Here is a 19659-nt window from a genome sequence, read left to right on the forward strand (position 1 = left end):
ATCACCACCCTGCACTTTGAGGAGGGGGCAGGAGGAGAGGGCAATGCTTTCTGGCTTGGGGGCGGAGAGGAGATGTAAAACTGCTAGAAAAGCAGTCAGTGTGGTAGATGACTCACCACATTTTTAAACCCCTAGAAATGAGGGGTTTAAAAAGGTCAGCCTGGGCCTGGACCTTCCCCTCCTCACTGGGAGCAGGCTAGGCAGTATCCACCCTCCCTATTTAGGTCAGAAATATGCCAGGTGATTACCTATACCTGCTGTGGGCATTACTGTAGCTGTCCCCTTGAGGGGGCTGGTAAGGAATTTTTCCCTTACCACCATATTGGCCAGGTGCAGTGGAGGGTTTTTTTTACCTTCACAGCAGGTTCAGGTCAGCTCTGTTCCTGCATAGCATGACAGGCGGTAGGCCATATGTCACAACTCTTTAAATGTATAGCGGATGTTCAGTGCAGGTACTCCATAAATTAAGGCACAAAAGAACAGATAAATGGCTTGGAAAAGGAATCAAGGAGAGGTCCTTGGTAACTGAGCAAGCTGGGGTCAGTTGGGGACTCCTGTGATTGGCACAGCAGGGAGCCAACCCCCATCATTATACTCCACCTTAACCCCTCCTATTGGGGGTGCGGCTCAGTAAGGTCTGGGCAAGGGAATTACTGGAGGGACCTGGATAAAATGTGGGGAGAGCTGGTGGAAGACCCCCCCCCCCCCCCAAAAAAAAAAAAAAAAAGGCTGGAATTGGAGGTTACTGGCAGTGGATCTGCTGGAGGGCCATGAATGGAAAGGTGGAGGGGCTGGTAAAAGTGCTCTCTCTCCCCCCCTTAATTGTGGGGGTTTCACCTGCACTGCACATTTTATCCACCAGGTTAGTCCTAGACATCTAATAATAAAGTTGTGGCCTGATTAAACCCATAGCTAATGTCTCCTGTCATTCTTTTGGCATAGCCAGACAATTATAGGTATTGTGCTAGATTGTGTCTTCTCCCCACCCCAAACATTTTTCTGTATGTTCTGTATGAGTTATGTTCAGTAACTCAATTATTGAAGCACAAATGCATCAACTTTCCTTGTGCACAGTCTTGTGAAGATTTCCAGAAAATACTATATGGACGGTAAAACAAACTCTGGCATACTACCATGTGTTGTGTTTTAGTGTTGAAGTCCACTACCACCTAAGAGTAATATAAGAAAACAGGTTTGGGGGGGGGGGGGGGGTTGGTTTTTTTCTCCTTCAAGACCGTTTATTTCTGTTGCAGTCAGTTTAGGTTTTAGTACAGCCAAGGGACACATTTTTTAAAGGCAAAATGTGATTAAGCCACAAATGACAAGTGCACTCACTACTTATAGTAGCTAAAACTATTTAAAAAAAAAAACTAATTTCAAGCTGCTGTTCATTTTTTAAAATACTCTTTTAATGCATCTTAAGTAAAACACTTCTATAAAAAGATGACTCCTAAAAATAGAAGAAAAGCTCCTTCACTTTGTTTTACTGTATCTAGTATAGTTACAAAAAGCTATTCCTGCCAGAATATCAAACTGTTTAATATATTAGTGAAGAACTAAGCTACTGTATGGCACATGTCAAGTCATCATGCAGGGGCAATGCTTCTGAAGAAAAATACTCAATTTCCTTTCTTCATTAAACTTTAGACAGTGAGATTGCCATATAGAAACAACTGTATGACAACGCACACATTCAGATGTGGTTTTTCTCATGTGTATATAATGAAAGGGATAGGCTACAGAGGGACCTAGACAAATTAGAGGATTGGTCCAAAAGAAATCTGATGAGGTTCAACAAGGACAAGTGCAGAGTCCTGCACTTATGACAGAAGAACCCCATGCACCGCTAGAGACTAGGGACCGAATGGCTCGGCAGCAGTTCTGCAGAAAAGGATCTAGGGGTTACAGTGGATGAGAAACTGGATATGAGTCAACAGTGTGCCCTTGCCAATGGCATTTTGGGATGTATAGGTGGGGCACTGCCAGCAGATCGAGGGACGTGATCATTCCCCTCTATTCAACATTGGTGAGGCCTCATCTGGAGTACTGTGTCCAGTTTTGGGCCCCACACTACAAGAAGGATGTGGAAAAATTGGAAAACATCCAGCAGAGGGCAACAAAAATGATTAGGGGACTGGAACACATGACTTATGAGGAGAGGCTGAGGAAACTGGGATTGTTTAGTCTGCGGAAGATAAGAATGAGGGGGGATTTGATAGCTGCTTTCAACTACCTGAAAGGGGGTTCCAAAGAGGCTGGATCTAGACTGTTCTCAGTGGTAGCTGATGACAGAACAAGGAGTAATGGTCTCAAGTTGCAGTGGGGGAGGTTTAGGTTGGATATTAGGAAAAACTTTTTCACTAGGAGGGTGGTGAAACACTGGAATGCGTTACCTAGGGAGGTGGTGGAATCTCCTTCCTTAGATATTTTTAAGGTCAGGCTTGACAAAGCCCTGGCTGGGATGATTTACTTGGGGATTGGTCCTGCTTTGAGCAGGGGGTTGGACTAGATGACCTCCTGAGGTCCCTTCCAACCCTGATATTCTATGAAAGAATTTATCCAAACTTGCCTAACAACTGGCCAAATGTTTATCACCTGTAAATTAAACAAATGCTCTTTGATGTGGATTTAAGGCAGTTATCTTCAAATTCAAGCTTCTTACAACAAACTGTCTCAGGAGGGACATCTCATTTGATCTGTAAATAATATAGCCTCCTGAGGCAATTTTGAAAAAACACTGGGCAAGACCCACTGGCATGAGTTAAAGCTGTAATTCCTCTCTACAGGTATCCCTTCTGGCTGAAACAGTTTTGCCCTGAATTGGCTTAAATGCAGTCAGAGAGCTAAGCCCAGACGCTATTTTGACTCTTAACTTCAGAAATAGAAGTTCAAACCAATTTTGAATACGGTTTTGGGTTAATCAAATATACAAACCTAGAACTTTATTTTAGAACTTTATTTTTTTTAAACAAGAGTCTGCTGTCTGAGAGCAGGAACTAACTCATTTTACTTTTATTTGACTCAGCTCATTGCACATTAAGCAGTGGGGGCTGTTGTCTGGCTTGTTGGAAAAGACGTGTGCCCCTTTAAGGGATAGAGAGTCAGGAACCAACTTGATGCTGCAGTTGCAGACCAGGTCAGTGTGGGGCTGCTGATCCATTTCCCACCCGCACCCCAGGTGACTGGAAGAGAGGGAGCACTCTAGGTCTATGCTAGTGGAAGAAAAGCCCTGTTTTACCTGAAACAAGGTGGACTTGGTCAAGGCAGCATTTCTGGTAGCTGCTTTTTTTTTTTAAAAGCTTTTAGGATCAGTGTGCTAGTACCTGGATCCTGTAGGGATTCCTCCAGAAAGGGCTTTGAACCGAGGGATATAGAGTGGGAGGGGCAATTAGTTATATTAACCAGGAGGAAGTGAAAGACAGATGAAGGAGGCTGAGGTGAATCCACTATTCTTCAGGAGGCTGGCAAGCCTGGGATCTTCCCTGTGGAGACTGTGAGGGCATACAAGACTATAAGACCAGGTAGGGATGGGCCCCTCTTTATTCACTGTTATGGAAGTTCCCTCACATCCTACCAGTTTGCTACAGTTTCAAGATAGGGCCTGACAAAGTTGGGATGCCCAGCTTATGAATTTTGGTTCCCACTCATCCAGGATCTGGACGGCAACAGCAGTGGCCCAGCTGGGAATGGGGGTTAGGACAATTCAGGCAATTGGGCATTGCTATTCTGAAGCATGCAGAATAGGGGAAAAAATCAGTGTTAATCTTCCTCTGTATTTTCATTCCAGATGCTGGCAGACAGTGATGTGGCTCTGCAGGCACCGTATTATTTACTGGGTGCATAGGTGGGCTTTGAGGTTGGCTGGAGGTTTGCAGCTAGGCCTCAGTGGTGAAGCAGTCCTGAGCTGGCATGGGAGGAGGGGCATGTTACAGGACCAGCTGATGCCGCTTCTGTACACTACGGTGTCCTGTGAGCAGGCATCAGATATAATTGTGGCTCACCTTGAGGAAGATAATGTGGGACTGTGTAAACAGGTATACTTAATGGTCAGAGTTCAGAGGGACTTGGGGGTTGATCCTGGAACTTTTACCAGGAGTAAAAATTGTATGGTCAGATATGCTGCAATGCAGGGTGTGGGAGGGAGCTGCCAAGACCCTGAAAGGCAGGTGGCCAAATTCATGGATGTCATAGGAGGGTCAGTCTTTTTGCATCCAGGCATAGTATATGGGGCACCAGAATTATTCAGGGAGGATGGGGTCCACCTGTCAGACTTGGGAGCTGAGAAGTTTTTGGCTGATATTAAAGGGGGCATTAGGAGATGTCTGGGCACCTGGTTAAGTATGGGGGGGCAGCCAAGCTAATTGCTGGTGCCTCTCCTGGCAGATGCCCACTGTAGGTATTCCATGGGAAAGGGCTACAGTGATCAGATAAAATGCATTGGTAAAGGATTTAAAGGAGCGGGGGATGAGGGGAGGTTTGAGGCTCCTATGACTGGTATAGCAGGGAGCCAGCCCTCACCTTTCTCTATGGTCTCCCTTAACCCTCATTTGAGGAGGGGGGAGGGTGAGGTCCCTGCTGTGGGTTGGCTGGGGACCAGGGTAGGTAAGGGGGAGAGCTGACAGAAGCCCCCAGCTATATATTGAAATGATTATCGAATTATCTGCACTGTACACTTCTATTGGCCAGGTACTCCCAGACTTTTAAGAAAGAAGTTGTGGCCTAACTAAACCATGCTGCGTGTCTCTTGTCCTCTTTTTGGCGTAGCTGGACAATAAGCACTGCCATTCAGTTTTAGCTAGCTTATTCAATACATACACTGGTTTTTTGAGTCCTAGGTTGCTCACTAGAACACAAATTATCTAAGTGATCAGACAGCTTTTTGGGCACGGCAACACTGAAAGGGGAAGAGATTTGGCACTTTTTTTCTTTTTTAGTGTGAGGCGAAAATTGGTATGTCATTAAATATTTAATACATTTATTTATATCAAAAATACATATATTTTAAATTCTACAAAAAGTTAATGTAAACAAACTTTCTATACCGCTGTTTCCTTACTACATAATCTTAAGAAGTCTTCAAAGCAGAAGACCACTCTAAATAGCAAATAAATGCATTATATATTAGATTCAAGCATCTTCAAAACAACCACATGGGGGGAAGGGGAAAAGGAACGAAACCACATAACCCGTCACATTTCATGTAGGAGATTAGACCTTGGTTAAAAAAGATTTAGATGCGGTTAGTAAATTACAGTAGCAAATATAAAGTGCTGTGCCTTACATTTTTAAAGCTGAAGTTTTTTGTATACTTGTGTACCTTTTTTAAAATGGTGAAATAAAGTTTTCTTCTTGATTTATGGTTGGAACTAGACCAGTCTCCAATTCCTTCTGCTTCTGGAGGAGACCCTGAAATAATGAGTACAAAGTAAATGCTCTTCCTTCTCCACAAATAGGAACAGTGGCAAGCCTCTATTTTATTTCTTATTCATACTTTTAAGGCTCTTTAACCATTTAAAAATATGTAATTATAAAAAAGACATGATAAGTCAAGCACTCAAAGTAGGAAGAATGCCCCACTAAGACTGCAGGTGCTGTTTTTCTTCAGTTTCCTTTTGCACGTGGACCGTGAGAGTCTTGCATTCCATCTGCAGGAAGTCTGTGTCAGAGCAAGGAGTGGAACCTAGCTCTGACTCCCAAAACAGTGCCTCAAACAAAAGAAATGTCCTCTGTTCTTTGAGCTCAACTTCACAGTCTATCTGAATGAGGTAGGAATCCTACAGTACAAACAGTACATGATTATGTTATTAAATACTGCAGCTGTTCTAACAAGTTTTTGGTTTGTAATTTCCTATGGCTTAAAAAAACAGAAAAAGCACATTTTAGCATGGGTTTTAAGTAAAGCTGGATCCCAGAACATTTGAACTATACCAATAATTGGTAGGAATAATAGGCTATTTTTTTCTCTGTGCATCATTCCTTGGAAGAAGAGGAGGCATACATACATATGTTATCCTTGGCTTAGATGTGCAAGGCAACAGGAAGAACTGGAAATCAAGACTCTTGGGATCTATTCCTGCCTCTGGAGGGGCATGTGAGCTCTAATAGCTAAAAAGTGAACACAGTTAAAGATTTTAAATGCTGATTCTGAAGAGTGGTGTGGATAAAGCAGCACAAGTTGAGGCAGTAACACTAAAAATGTGGAGATTCTAGCCCTTGCTACGGCTCCTTTATATGGCTCCAGCTGCACTTGCGGCTGGTGTGGTCCCTGGAGCTACTCCCCAGGGGAAGGGCAGTGTATGGCTAACATTTTGTAGTACTGTAGTGGCAAGGGGCCCTAGTGGTGGACCAGGATCCCATGGGACTAGCTGCTGAACAAAAAGATGGTCCCTGTGCTCAAAGAGCTTATGTAAGCCTTTTGCTCCTGTACACCCTCACCATAAGCCCTAACATAGAGATAGGCTGGAGGCAGGAATGGAAGTGGCAAAACTTGTCTGTGCTTGGCAATTCCAAGGTGCAGCAAGGCCCATAGGTATGATGTTAGACTGTCATATATTTAGGCATGGAAAGATTAGATTTTTATTGGTACAATGTTGGTTTTGCCATACACGCACAAACTGATGAAAAAATATTTCCATCAGTAGTAACACATTTACAAAGAAAAATGCCGCTTAAGGACTTAGTTTGATTTAAAGATGTTTATTTTGCATGTTTTGACATATAATGTTGACAATTTGTGTGTTAAGTTAAAAAGCTTTAACTTTTTGAAGCTCACTGTCTATCATTAATTGTACGAGTCCTGCCCCTCCAATATCCCACAACTGTGATTTTAAAAATGCTTAAAACCCACAAATTTGCACTACTGTGAAAATTTTAGTAGATTAGAAAGGTATAATAATAAACATTGATAGTGTTGCAGTAACCTCAAGATTGCCAGAACTTACATTAGAGGCTGCACAGACCCTGGAAGGAGCTCAGAAAGTGGAAAGGTGGCCTAATGGCTCTTTTGCCCCTCACTTCCTACACCAGGGCTGCACCTTGCATGCTGTGACCATTGAGACTTTGCACAACAGCTGGTACCTCAGTTCTGTTCTTATATTTGCAAGAAATGATCCTGTGCAACCTCTCAGTAAGAGGGAAAGAAAGATAATTGCAGTCTTCCTAAAACATATTTTTTGAGATCTTGCTCAGAAACAGGAGCTAAGGTACAGACTTACTATCAGTCACTGGACTGGAAAGGAGGTGACCAGAACTCAGTGAGGGTTTTTTTGTTTTGCTGCCTGCCTACAACACCTTTCCCTGGTAATTAAGTTTGAGTGAAACATGGGTGTCAGATCTTGCTACACCTGTGATGGAGAAAATGGAGCACTGCTTCATCATAGTTGGAAGAGGAGGGGAAGATATCTCTGCTTTTGGGGAGGAGGCTGTACTCATTCCCCTATTCACCCCTCTCCCATTTTTTAAAAAAATTCCTGCCTTTCCTAGGCCAACGATACCACTGCTCCTGTATTATTCCCTGCCCTCGGGATCTCTAACTCTGGGTCTGGGAGCATGTTTGGTGGGTGTTTTGTGGAACTCCAGTATGCTTGTTGCAGGTGGCACATAAAGCAAATTTAGCAGCAAGCATCTCGTGAGTTCTACTGCCCATGTGCAAACTGCAGTTTTCAGAAGCTAAACATTCAGTGAAATTGGGTTGGATTTTCATGGACGGCAAAAAGCACATGTCTGACCCTCAGCCAAATCCTCAGTTTTAAAGATTCTTTAAAGTACTAGAAAATTTTAGTTTGGTTTAAATAATTTTTTTTTCTTGGTGACAAAAATAAGGCTATGTCTATACTACCACTTATGTCAGTATAACTTACGTTGCTCAGGGGTGTGGGAAAAAAACACACCCCTGAGTGACGTAAGTTACACTCACATAACCACCAGTGTGGACAGCTTTATGTTGGCAGGAGAGCGTCTTCTGTCCACATAGCTACCACTGCTCATTGGGGGTGGTTTAATTATGTCGATGGGAGAGCGCTCTCCCATCAGCATAGAGCAGCTACACAAGAGATCTTACAGTGGCGCAGCTGCTCTGGTACATCTGTGCTGCTATTAGCTCTCTAGTGTAGACACAGCCTAAATTATCCTCTGAACTACAGAAATACGATTAGAGCCAAAAGTAGTTAAACAAGGAGTTTCTCAGATCTGAATGGTGCATATAAAAGACAGATGCAAACAACTGCTCTGGGCAGGAGGATAGTAGAGATTATCCAACAGTTAAATGTCCTAAATGCAGTAAGTGGCTGCTGGGATCATAGAACCATAGAATATCAGGGTTGGAAGGGACCTCAGGTGGTCATCTAGTCCAACCCCCTGCTCAAAGCAGGACCAATCCCCAATTTTTGCCCCAGATCCCTAAATGGCCCCCTCAAGGATTGAACTCACAACCCTGGGTTTAGCAGGCCAATGCTCAAACCACTCAGCTCCCACCCCCTTTCGGGATGACTCACCGAAAGACTCCAAAAGTCCATTCTTTGCTCGAACTAAGGTTTATTGAAAGAAAAACCTTTTCATCAATCTTTTGTCTTTGACAACAGAGACAGATGATATTCAGCAGGTAGGAAAACATCCCTATTTCACCCCTCTATGCTAAACCTGAAATCACTGATATCGCCACCGTAAAGCACTAACACCAAACTTCTTCGCTAAGCTCACCTAGAACAAACTGCAGGAATGCTCAGCTTCAGTCTCCAAACTTGAACAATATTTTGCAAATATGGTGTAGCTAGAAGAATATTCAAAAGTGGTGGATCTTTGGCAAGCATTTCCATGAGCTCAGAGAAGCCCAGCCAAATGGAATTGGACGATCTAATGGATCCGGCTATATAGACCGTTCCTATTTACAATCTCCCAAGTGTACATGCCACCTAAGGACTGGTGATTTTGGAATCCCAGCTAGCTCATTCAGAATTGGACAATAAGGACGACTGCCACCTTTGTCTTCCTCATATTTTGCAGGGGCATTGTGTGGGGAAGGGGGTATATCTGGTACTGGTATACCAATGTGCAGGGGCAGAAGCAGGTCTCTCTAGAAGCACAGTAATTATTATAAAGATATTGTAACTGTTTATAGTTCTGCTGGAATGCTTGCAGATTTTCTCCCTCTAGCTGCTTTACCCAAGGTATCTGTCTTGCTTCTATAGCTGTAATGCTTTGGTGAAAGAAGTGGCACTAGTCAAAACTGCAAATTAATTACTTCTGCCAATAAATTACTGGTAGAACCTGCTTATCTTTTGGTTAGACCACTGCTGCACCAAATAATATGACACTACATTAGGAAATATTCTCATTAGGAAAATAATGCAAACCAGGTCAGAGAGTTGAAGTTCCACTAGCAATTGTTCCTGCTTTCATAGCATGAATTAATTTTTAATGGCAGAATGGGAGTGCAATCTGAAAACAACCTGATACTGAATGAAATAAAGTAACACCAACACTGTTTGCAAAGGCCAGTTTTCTGTAGTTTAGTAGTTCAAACTGATGTTTAAAGTTCAGAATGAAAGGCTTTAATGCTATGCCTTTGAATGGCTCCATACTGTCACACCAAAAATGTTCTGTGTGAAAGATATGCAAACGTGTAGGGTATTAAAATGTGAGCTATTTTAGGAGTTTTGTTATAGTATGCACTTTGCACTCCCACCTACACATGCCAGGTCATTTAGCAGAGGAAAACCGTGAAGCATTTGTGCTGGTCATCCAAGTCTACTACCTCAATTGGCCTGGGCACGCAGAAAGACGAAGCAGAGAGAGTGTTCTCACTGAGATGCACAAATACCCCCACCTCCTGGGCACATGTGCCAGTGCTACCAATACCTGGTCTTGCTGCTTCCCTTTCCTGCTGGTCTCTGTTCCGATGAGTTCCCCTTTCCTCACAATTCCTTTGACTGCTCCTTAAAGAACCCCAAAATGTCTTTCTTTCTGTAGCCAGACAAGGTCTCACTGCTTCCAGCTGCAGTGAGCATATTTGCTTTGAATCACATTCTATTATCCACTAAATCACTTCTGTTTTACTAACTAGATGCACAGCAACATCATCTCAGTAGTATCTTGATCCCTATCCAAAAAAAGTATGTAGCCTTCAGAGTCATCAGCTGATGTTTTATGTGTAGTGTCAGTACTATTAAATATTTTTAACTTTTCACAAAAAAGAAACAGATCTCATTCAAACTGTTTTTACTAAATCTTGTGGAGATATGTCATTACCATTAATTTACTAGAGGTAACAGAGCAAACACTAAATACCTTATACAAATGTGCACATGCTTTTCTTTTGAACAAATTAACTTATATAATATTCTGTTAAGCCACTTTTTATTTTTATAGATACACTGGGAATCCAAAAACAGACTTCAGTGTTGACAAAAGAAAACCTAATTTAGGGAAGGTGTTTTATAACAATTCATACTTCAAATTAACGAAGTAAAATATTTTTCATAGCTGCTATATGATTGCCAGCTCTGTTAAGTCTTTTGCTGTGAGTGGATAGCTACACCTTGACAGGCTCACCCACCAGTTGTGGGAATGTTATTCCCTTAAGATAGGGTCCTGATGTGCTGTGAAAAAATTATTCCACTTTTATCCCAGAGCTGAATCATCTCCCTTCCCCAGGAAGACCACTTTCTTAGGTACTCAACTATCTCAACGCTAGGAAAAGAAAGAGGCTAAAGAAACACCAGGGCAAAAAAGTAGGATGAAAGAAAGGGATAGAATCGAGAATAGGGCTAAAAGATGGGAAATGATTATGAAAATACAAAACTTTGAAATGTTCATTACAGATTTAGCTCATACTGTACCTGGCGTAAGTCTGATAGTCCTTTGAGGATTGCCTGTTGTCGGTCTCTGTTTTTCACTACATTAGGATTAAGAAGTGGATCTCTCACATGATCAGAGCTAAAAATCTGTCGTGGTGTATGGCAAGAATCTAAAGATAAGTATAAATCAAATGAATTATACTAAGTAATTGTTTCGGTTTTACTTTAATTTCTTCCAAGTAGTCTTTATATAGGCTTTGCAGATTTTTTTTTTAAAATAATTAACAGAAAATATCAATGTTTATTTTTAAGCATGTTTTTTCTATTTCTATAGATTTAACTCTTCACAGTTGCAGGAAATTATGGGGAGATCAGACAACTAGGGGTTAGACAATAATTGTTAATGCCAATAGACGCTGAGATTCAAAAAAGTGAAAGCTGCATAACCATTAAAACACAAATTGTCAATATTACATGTCAAAATATACAAAGTAAATATCCTTAAAACAAAGTCCTTAAGAAGCATTTTTTTTTTAAACTTTGCCTATCTGTAAATTTTGGTTACCATTAGAGCACTGTAAACTTTGTAATCTGTGTTGTAATAGAAATAAATATTTTTGAAAATGTAGAAAAACACCCAAAAATATTTAATAAATTACAATTGGTACTCTATTGTTTCAGAGTGCAATTAATCACGATTAATTTTTTTAATCACAGTTAATTTTTTTGAGTGAATCGCGTGAGTTAACTGCAATTAATTGACAGCCCTAGTTACTACTGATGTAAATACTTTTTCACTGGTTTGTGTGTGTGGTGAAATTGATGTTAATGGATATTTACCAAAAATCTAATCCTTCCAAGCCTATCTCTATAGCTTGTAGAGAGCCAGTTTTCCTTCCCTGCCAGATTTTTTATCACTAAAACTATTTCACAAGTGAAACCGTATTTCAGTTCCTAAAAAAATTCCAATATATTTATATACATATGTATTACCTAATAAAGTACAGTGATGCCTCATCACAATATATTGCTAATAAAAAGAACAAGTTAACTTTATTTTCTTAAACACTATCGACTAGTGGCCTACCAAGTACAAGCTCTCTGTGTAATACTGCGCCACAACTGATAAGTCTCAGACATTTATAAGGACAAATGTCAGAGACTTCAGTGTACTATTTACATCAGGTATTCAAACAACTCTAAATCACTATAACCCCTCCCTCCTGCCATCTTAATATCAGTTTACAGTATGTTTCGGTACCATTAAACTGTCGATACTGTGGATCATGTGTTGAAGGTCTAGTCATTGGTGCATCTGGATCAAGGTAATAAATTTCATTTGTTCGCACATAGGGAATGAAATGAGAAGAGGGTGGCCGTTCAGGTTCAATAACTGGAGAAGATGATTTCCTCTGTTGCACGTCTGTGTTGATATTTTTCCCTCTTCCACTATTGCCATTCTGAATTGGGAAATTAGAAGTATTTATCTGCCTTTGTTGTACTTGGTGTAATCTGTTTTTAACTGCTGGAACAGGTGGTGATTCAGATCTGTGCAAAATAATTTTAGTTAGACTAAAATATTCAAGCAATATGCTTCATTTTATTAATACACCTAAAAACTAATGAAATATTGTTTAATATATCTTTTAACAAAATCTAAAATTATGTTTTCCCTCCCCTATGTGCTTAATGTGCACTAGAAACATTTAGTGGGCCCTCTGATTCACTCTTTTTGCGCAAAGTGGCCAGAAACTCAATGGATCTTGCTAATTAGGAATTCCCAGATGACAAAGAATCAGCATGACGACTCTGTGCTACTTCTCTTGTCACTCCAGGATAGGCTGCATGGGTTGATGAAAGGGAGAATCTGCACAGCTCTGGTTATTCCCACCTGCCAAAATGGTCACTTGGGACCAAAGAGCAGTCTGAAGGCATGGCCAGACCTGAGAATCAGGCCATGAATATTCTATTTCTATTAGCTTGCAGACAATTGTGGGCTCTTTTTTCCTAGACTGACTAGCATCCTATAATTTTCCTTCTATAGTATTTGACACTTATTTTAAACATTTAACAAAAATATCTGTTTTCTAGAATTAGCCATTTGCTCGTCATTCTTTCTGTACCTGAAAACAAGCTCTATGCAATTTATATAAGCAATACATATTATTTAAATCTCTGCTAGTTCTTTTAAGGATAAAATGCATTCTAAACACTTTTTTATGAAGGCAAATGCCAATGAATGTGCTAGGCAAAAATATATATATTACAAAAGGTTATGTTCCCTGCCCAAGTGACAGAAAGGAAAAGAGTAGGTCCTGTTCTTAAATAACTAAAGTTGCCCTCATTTTGGGACAGATTCTTCTGTCTAATATATGCCTTAAATTTCCCAAGTACAGTACTCTCTGAAATGTTTTTCACTTGAGAATGAAATATATATAAACTTTTATTTAAAAAATTGTATATTTTTAGTAAAAAGTAAAAATTGCACTAAAACATATCTAATTTCTCATTCTTAATTTCCTTGTAATAACTGATACAGAATACAGACCTACCTTTCTTCATTCAAATGACTCCACTGAGATTGTTCTCCCTAGAATAAGATCAAAAGTAAAAAAACAAAAAAAACAAAAAAACTGAATTTTTTTATAATATATATTTTATTTTGTAAGACAAAATGATTTTTTTCTGTCTAAAGTTCCTAAAGCAGTGTTAGACCTGAATTCAGGTGAAATATACTTATCTAAGCCTTTACTCAAAGAGATACTATTATAAACATTGCAGACCAAACTCATTGCTGATGTAATTCTCTGAAGACAACTTACACCTCCATGAAGTTAAATGTGCAGAGTAAGTTTCGGATTTCTAGAGCTGATGCAAAAGGTAAGAAGAACCAGGAACATTAAGGTTTGTAATGCTAGTAATGATTCGGAGGCAGGGTGTGTACAGGTTTTTTGTGACTCAAGGGGACACCCTTGAGATCATGACACTCCCTGACCAAGTTCTGCCATTAGGGGAAACCTTACTAACCCAGAAAAGGACATGTTCTGGCCACTAGACATTGACCAGCTGCAAGCACACCCCTCTGCCCCGCACAGCTCCCTGTGGCCGCAGTTTGCCATTCCTAGCCAATGGGATCTGCAGGAAGGGGTGGGCCACAGGGATGTGCTGGCTGCCGCTTCCCACAGCTACCACTGGCCAGGAACGGCAAACCGTGGCCAGTGGGAGCTGCGGGGGGCTGTGCCAGCGGACAGTCAACGTCAGCAAAATGTTTCGAGGCCCGTAATCAGATTACCCTGATGGGCCACGTGCGACCCACAGGTTGCCCACCACAGCACTAGAGGTACCACTAACAGCGACTCCTAGAGAAATTAAGGGTTAAAATTTCAAGCCTCAGAATCAGTTTGAGTCTAATAGGGTGTCCATAGGAGTGGTACCCTGGAAGAGTGATTAGGCAAGAATTCCTTCCTCAACTCTTGTGAAGCCAAGGAAGCAGCTGAGATCTCTGCTAACACTGTTGCATCAAAGCAAGTGAGACATAACACCTAATCAGCAACTCAGAAAAAAGGCTGGCATCCTAACAGGGAAACACAAAAATAAAATCTCTAGGGGAGGAAAACGGTGTAAAAATGAACAATTCTCCATGGTATAAAACAGGATTATGGAAATACACACACACACACACACACCACACATTTTATATATATATAGGTGGAAAAGTACCTACAGGTTATTGGAACAATCAGAAACACCAGGGTATAGGACTTGATGCAGTACCTTTTATGGCTGGATCCATACTACCCAAAGCTTCAGGCTGAGCACCATTATTAAATGTAGGTCCCTTTTTCCAGACACAAGGGAAAACCGTTTTTTTCTTATAAATGAAAAATATTAATTTATATACAGTTTATTAGACTTTTGAACAAGCAATTTATACCTTACTTTAATTTATCTTGTATTTTCACTCAAAGGCCAACTTTCCTGAAAATCAACTGCAAAACTCAGTTGTAATAACTGCCATCGTCGTTGACTAACGTACGTGAAAAACTGTCTTCAGTTTCGCAATTCTATCCTCCACATTCATTTAAGACACATACATGAATACCTAGGGAATTCACAGATTACTTATTGTGCCCACAGCCTTTGAAGTAGTGCATTTCTAGCATTCATTTTCAGCCAAACAAATAAATGGCTTCTTGGCTGGCTACACAGAATTACAGAGGTCACTTTATCTCTGGATACATTTTTCACTGGAAAGTAGACCTGGTGTGAAGGGAAGGAATGAGGCACCAATGTTAGTGCTGGGAGGTGAGCGGTATCAGCAGTATTTTCTTTAAAGTGTGGAAAGATACGATTTTTTTCAGCCACGGGCTACTGATGTGTGTTTAGTGGAATGGAAGAAGGAAGAAAAGGTGCAATTATAAAGTATGTACTTTGCTGTCATAAATTCTCTCACAAGTCAACAATGGCTTTTTTGGTTGTTTGTGAAAATTAACATTTTTCTCCTATATGTTTTCCTGCCTTTGATGGACAAAGAGGGTCAAGTCAGTTTCATAATTTCAATCTCCAAGAGTACAATGATACACAGGCTTGTATCTTGCTGCCAATCAGATTCCCTCTTTACACAAAGAATAAATGACAACTAAATAACAGGGAATAAATACACAGAAGAGGGTTATGGTGACATCAAAATCTAGGTGAGTGAAATCTGAATGTATTATGTCACTAGAATACCTGCGTTACTGAACTAAGTGCTGGAGTTGCACCAATGATCTAGCCCAGACACAAATGAGATATTAAGTGAGCCAAGGTTATGATGAAAAATTTTTGCTTATACACCAAATCATTACCTTTGTTACTGCATGTCCCTTACTCTTTGTATTCGTTTCCTGGTGAGATGAAGGAGACCTTTCTGGAGAGACTTCTTTCTTTTGACAGAGTTTGCCAGGAGTATTTCTTTCTACCAATTGAAGCAGCTCTATCTGTCGTCTTACTTTCTTTTCCTCCCTTTGCTTCTGTAGCCGTCTAGGGTATCTTTCTGATGCTGGAATATACCTTTTCCCAGGTTTGTTTATGTTCCAGTCAGGTCTCTTTCCATATTTTTCCATAGGTTTTGTTTGTTTCTCTTTTCTTGCAAATTGATTATATAAATCAGTGTAACTGCCATTATTCTCTTTTTCTGATATTTTCTTTTTATCTGGATACTGCATTTCTTTCTTGCATTTTTTGATGTTAAATTTCTCTTTATATTCTATGGAAATATCTGGAGATGTACAGTCCACAGTTCTTCTTTCTACAACTGGCTCAGTGCATGCTTCAGTTCTGATGTACGCTCTGGTGTCAAAGTAATCTAAAAACAAAAGTATCTCTTTTACATTTTTCTAAGCAGGCCACGTGACTTCCTTGATTTATATTTCAGTATTTAGACTATAAATGCATTACTACTCACTTCATTCAAAACACTGATTGCTACAATACTGGCATACTTTTTTATTCCTTCTGATGTTTCAGAGTAAACCGCACAGGGGAGAACCAATATAGTGACCAGATAAACTCAGTCCATGTTTAAAAACATGGGGAACAAAATGTAAGAAAACTTAAAATATAAATGAAATGAAACTACATTGTCTTGATATATAGATTCGTCTTGTATTGTGATAGACCAATGATGAACAACAACATGAAGCTTTTCTATGAATATTTAAGGTGCATCTTGTTCATAGTTTGTCAGATCTTATTCACCATTTTAAGTGCTACTGAGTGTAACAGGCATTCCCTATCTGGTTTCTTTTTTCTCTTCTCCGACAGAGGTTCTGAATTAGGAGCTGACTCAGTAACCTGTCACTTGGATCCCCACCAATATAGGTTAATTGGGATCTAAGTGGAAGACCAATTAACAAATAGAGTCACAGCTGAAGGGCTAATTAGATGGAAAAGCAATCCTAGCAGCTGGGAGCAGATACATAGAGAGGAAGGAAACCCTGGAAAAGGTGGAGGTGCAGAACTTGCAGGAAGACAGAGTTGGTTGTTCTTAGCACTGCTTCCTTTTCCCTTAGCAATAAGAGGGGAGCTGACTAGGACTTGTACATATGTAAATAGTACGACAGATAGTGGCCTGATAGAATGCTATAATAAAGAACAGTGGTGGGGAAGGTGGCTGGAGTGAGTCTGGTCTGTACCTAAGGCAAGAGAGACTCCCAGGGGACCACGCTGCAACATACTTGGGGGCTTCTCCAGGACCCATATCCCTCATCTGTGCAGGAAGCCAAAGAGCGAGCCGGCACAAGGGTCAATGGTCTGGGAAATAGAAGAAATCCTGAAATGGATCATGGAATAGTAAAAGGAACTGCAGTAATCCATACAGTTTTTTCAACAGTCCTAGCAATCAGAGCAGCAGGCCCAGATGGTGTGGCAGGCAGACCAACAGAAAGTTCTCCAGGACTTTATCAAGGAACAGATGGCCGTACAGCATGGGATACTGCAGAATCTGGTGAGTCCTGTGACCAGGGTTAACAATAGAGCCCAGGGAACTGGACATTGTGAAGTGGCTCCAAAAAATGACTTTGAGGCCTTTCACCAAATTTTTGAGAGGGTGGCTTTAAGTTCTGGTTCTTTAAGTTTGCAAGTGGCTCCTTGCAAAGCCCAAGCATCCCTAAGTGAAGAACATGCCATTGCAGATAGGATGGTTCTGTTGTCAGAAAGATCCCAACAGAAATTCAGGATGGCAAAAAGCAAAGAGGCTGTCACGACTGGGCTACTAGCTGGTTGTTACCCCCAGAGAGCCAGGGGGTGGAGGAAGTGATGGATGTCTGATCGTAGAATAGTTCTTGCAAGGTCTTCCTGCGGTGGGGAGTATATGGGTGCACTGGCACCAATCCTCGACATCAGACAGTGTGGGGAAGCTGACTGAAAAATTCTTAGAGGCCGGGCTACCCAGAAAGACAGTCCATCTCTTGCTGGGACAGGAGATGAGAAAGAAGTTGGTAGATGCTCAGCCAGGAAAAGGGACTGAGAGAAGTCCAAAGGGCCCTCATACTCTGCCAGAGAGGGATGGTGTGTTACCAGTGTCGGTGGCCAGGACCCATAGACAGTGTTCGCATATGGACTGCAAGTTGGTGAGGTTTTGTTCTGTGAGACATGATGAAACTCCAGCAGATGTTAGCAGAGAGGGCAGTAAGGTTAGAATGTATACATGGGGAAAGGAGACATTCCTCTTGGAGGTCAAGAGAGTGTTTATATGGAAGGTGGGGGTGGTGGAGGCTTTACCCCATCCAGTTGTGTTGGGTCTGAACTAGAAACCCTTCCCAGTGAGAGAGAGAACTCCAAGGAGATCACAGGATCAGTTATGGAATGTGGAAAAGGAGCTAGAAGAAGGGGGCTGTCAGATAGAAATTAAAAAAAACCCAGACAGGAAGATACAAGTCAGGAAGGTCAACAAGAGAGAAGAGTCTGGTAGAGGAGGAAGGAAAACAGAGGTATAACAGAGGCTGATGACTGAGACCCATAGGGATATAGCTGATAAAACAACGGTTTACCGGGGAGTCCCAGGAATGGACCAGAGCAAGAATGAGATGTCGGGGCAGAACAGAGTGTCATGGGGAGTGGTGAAAACCTAGAATTAGAAGTAGAGTTGCAACAAATTAGAGGGAAGGTCAGATTGTCTTCATGCCGAAAGCACCCTACTGACAGGCAGAGACTGAATTGTGGGGACAATCCCCACCCACAGTTGGGTTTTTTGTGGGTGGGTGGAAAACAGAAGACAGCCACTGAGGAGCTGGGAATAACCCCAAAGATGGGGTCCCAAAAAAATCAGAGAATGGTGATAAAGGCAAGCTCAGCCCAAAAGAAAAGAGAGCATTTGGAAGAAGGTGGGGAGGCATGTGACAGGGGATTTGAGTCAGGAGCTGACTCAGTAACCTGTCACTCAAATCCCCACCAATATAGGTCAATTGGGATCTAAATGGAAGACCCATTAACAAGTAGGGCCACAGCTAAAGGGCTACTCAGAGGAGAGAAGCAACCCCAGCAGCTGGGAGGAGATAAATAGAGAGGAAGGAAAACCTGGAAAGGGGGGTGGGGAATGCAGAACCTGAAGGAAAGGAAGAGCTGATCTTTCCCCCCCAAAAAGTAAGAGGGGAGCTGACTGGGACGCATATATATGTAAATAGTACTAAAGGTGATGGTGGCCTGAGTGAGAGTGGTCTGTACCCAAGAAAAGAGACTCACAGGGGACCGCCCCATGACACCCTCTCCTTCTAAAAGGGAAAACTTTGTTTCAGTCTTTAAAACAAATAAATAAACCACCTTCCCACCCTACCAGTCCCCTTCATACAATACATTAGGCACACCCCAAATACTACTTAATTTCTTAGAATTTGCAAATCTCTACTGATCTTTCTATACTTGCTGCCAAGCCCAAAATATAAATTTCTAGTTAAAGAAACAAAAAATATTTCAATGGAATTTCCCAACCCATTTGAGGGCTGGAGGTTAGATATTTGTTGCAATAAAGCAACATCTATTTAAACTAAAAGGCACACAATGGCTGTATAGTTCTACTAAATATAATTTTTGCCTCAACTATAGTGCTAAGAAATGTAAAGCATCCTTGATCTTCATTTCAAGTAATAATGTTTGACATCTGGGAACAAATTGGAATGTCTAGGCATGTGTTAGCCTAAGGACCTCTCAATATCAACTGGCAAAGGTTCCTGTCAGGCCTGACAAACTCACTACACCTAACACGTTGCTGTTATAGTATTTATCTATAAAGAATACCATGTGAGTTCTTAAATGAAAGCCAGGATCATACTAGTCCTTAATATCATTGTGAAATGTATGTACTGATTTATATTTAAAGTTATGTATA

At 41.1% G+C, this 19659-nt stretch overlaps 1 protein-coding gene across 1 annotated transcript in view; it reads right to left on the minus strand.

The window, feature by feature from the left end:
• CCDC66 (coiled-coil domain containing 66) overlaps positions 1–19659 on the minus strand; it is a 60004-nt gene that overhangs the window by 10693 nt on the left and 29652 nt on the right. The window contains exons 16-20 of the mRNA XM_074957749.1: positions 15641–16140; positions 13346–13383; positions 12055–12341; positions 10836–10963; positions 5318–5406 (exon numbers count right to left, since the gene is read on the minus strand). Of these exons, the coding sequence (XP_074813850.1) occupies positions 5323–5406; positions 10836–10963; positions 12055–12341; positions 13346–13383; positions 15641–16140 (1037 nt within the window). The 3' untranslated portion in view covers positions 5318–5322. The remainder of the gene's footprint in view (positions 1–5317; positions 5407–10835; positions 10964–12054; positions 12342–13345; positions 13384–15640; positions 16141–19659) is intronic.

Source organism: Natator depressus, chromosome 7 (genome assembly GCF_965152275.1).
Source record: "Natator depressus isolate rNatDep1 chromosome 7, rNatDep2.hap1, whole genome shotgun sequence".
Classification (NCBI taxonomy): Eukaryota; Metazoa; Chordata; order Testudines; family Cheloniidae; genus Natator; species Natator depressus.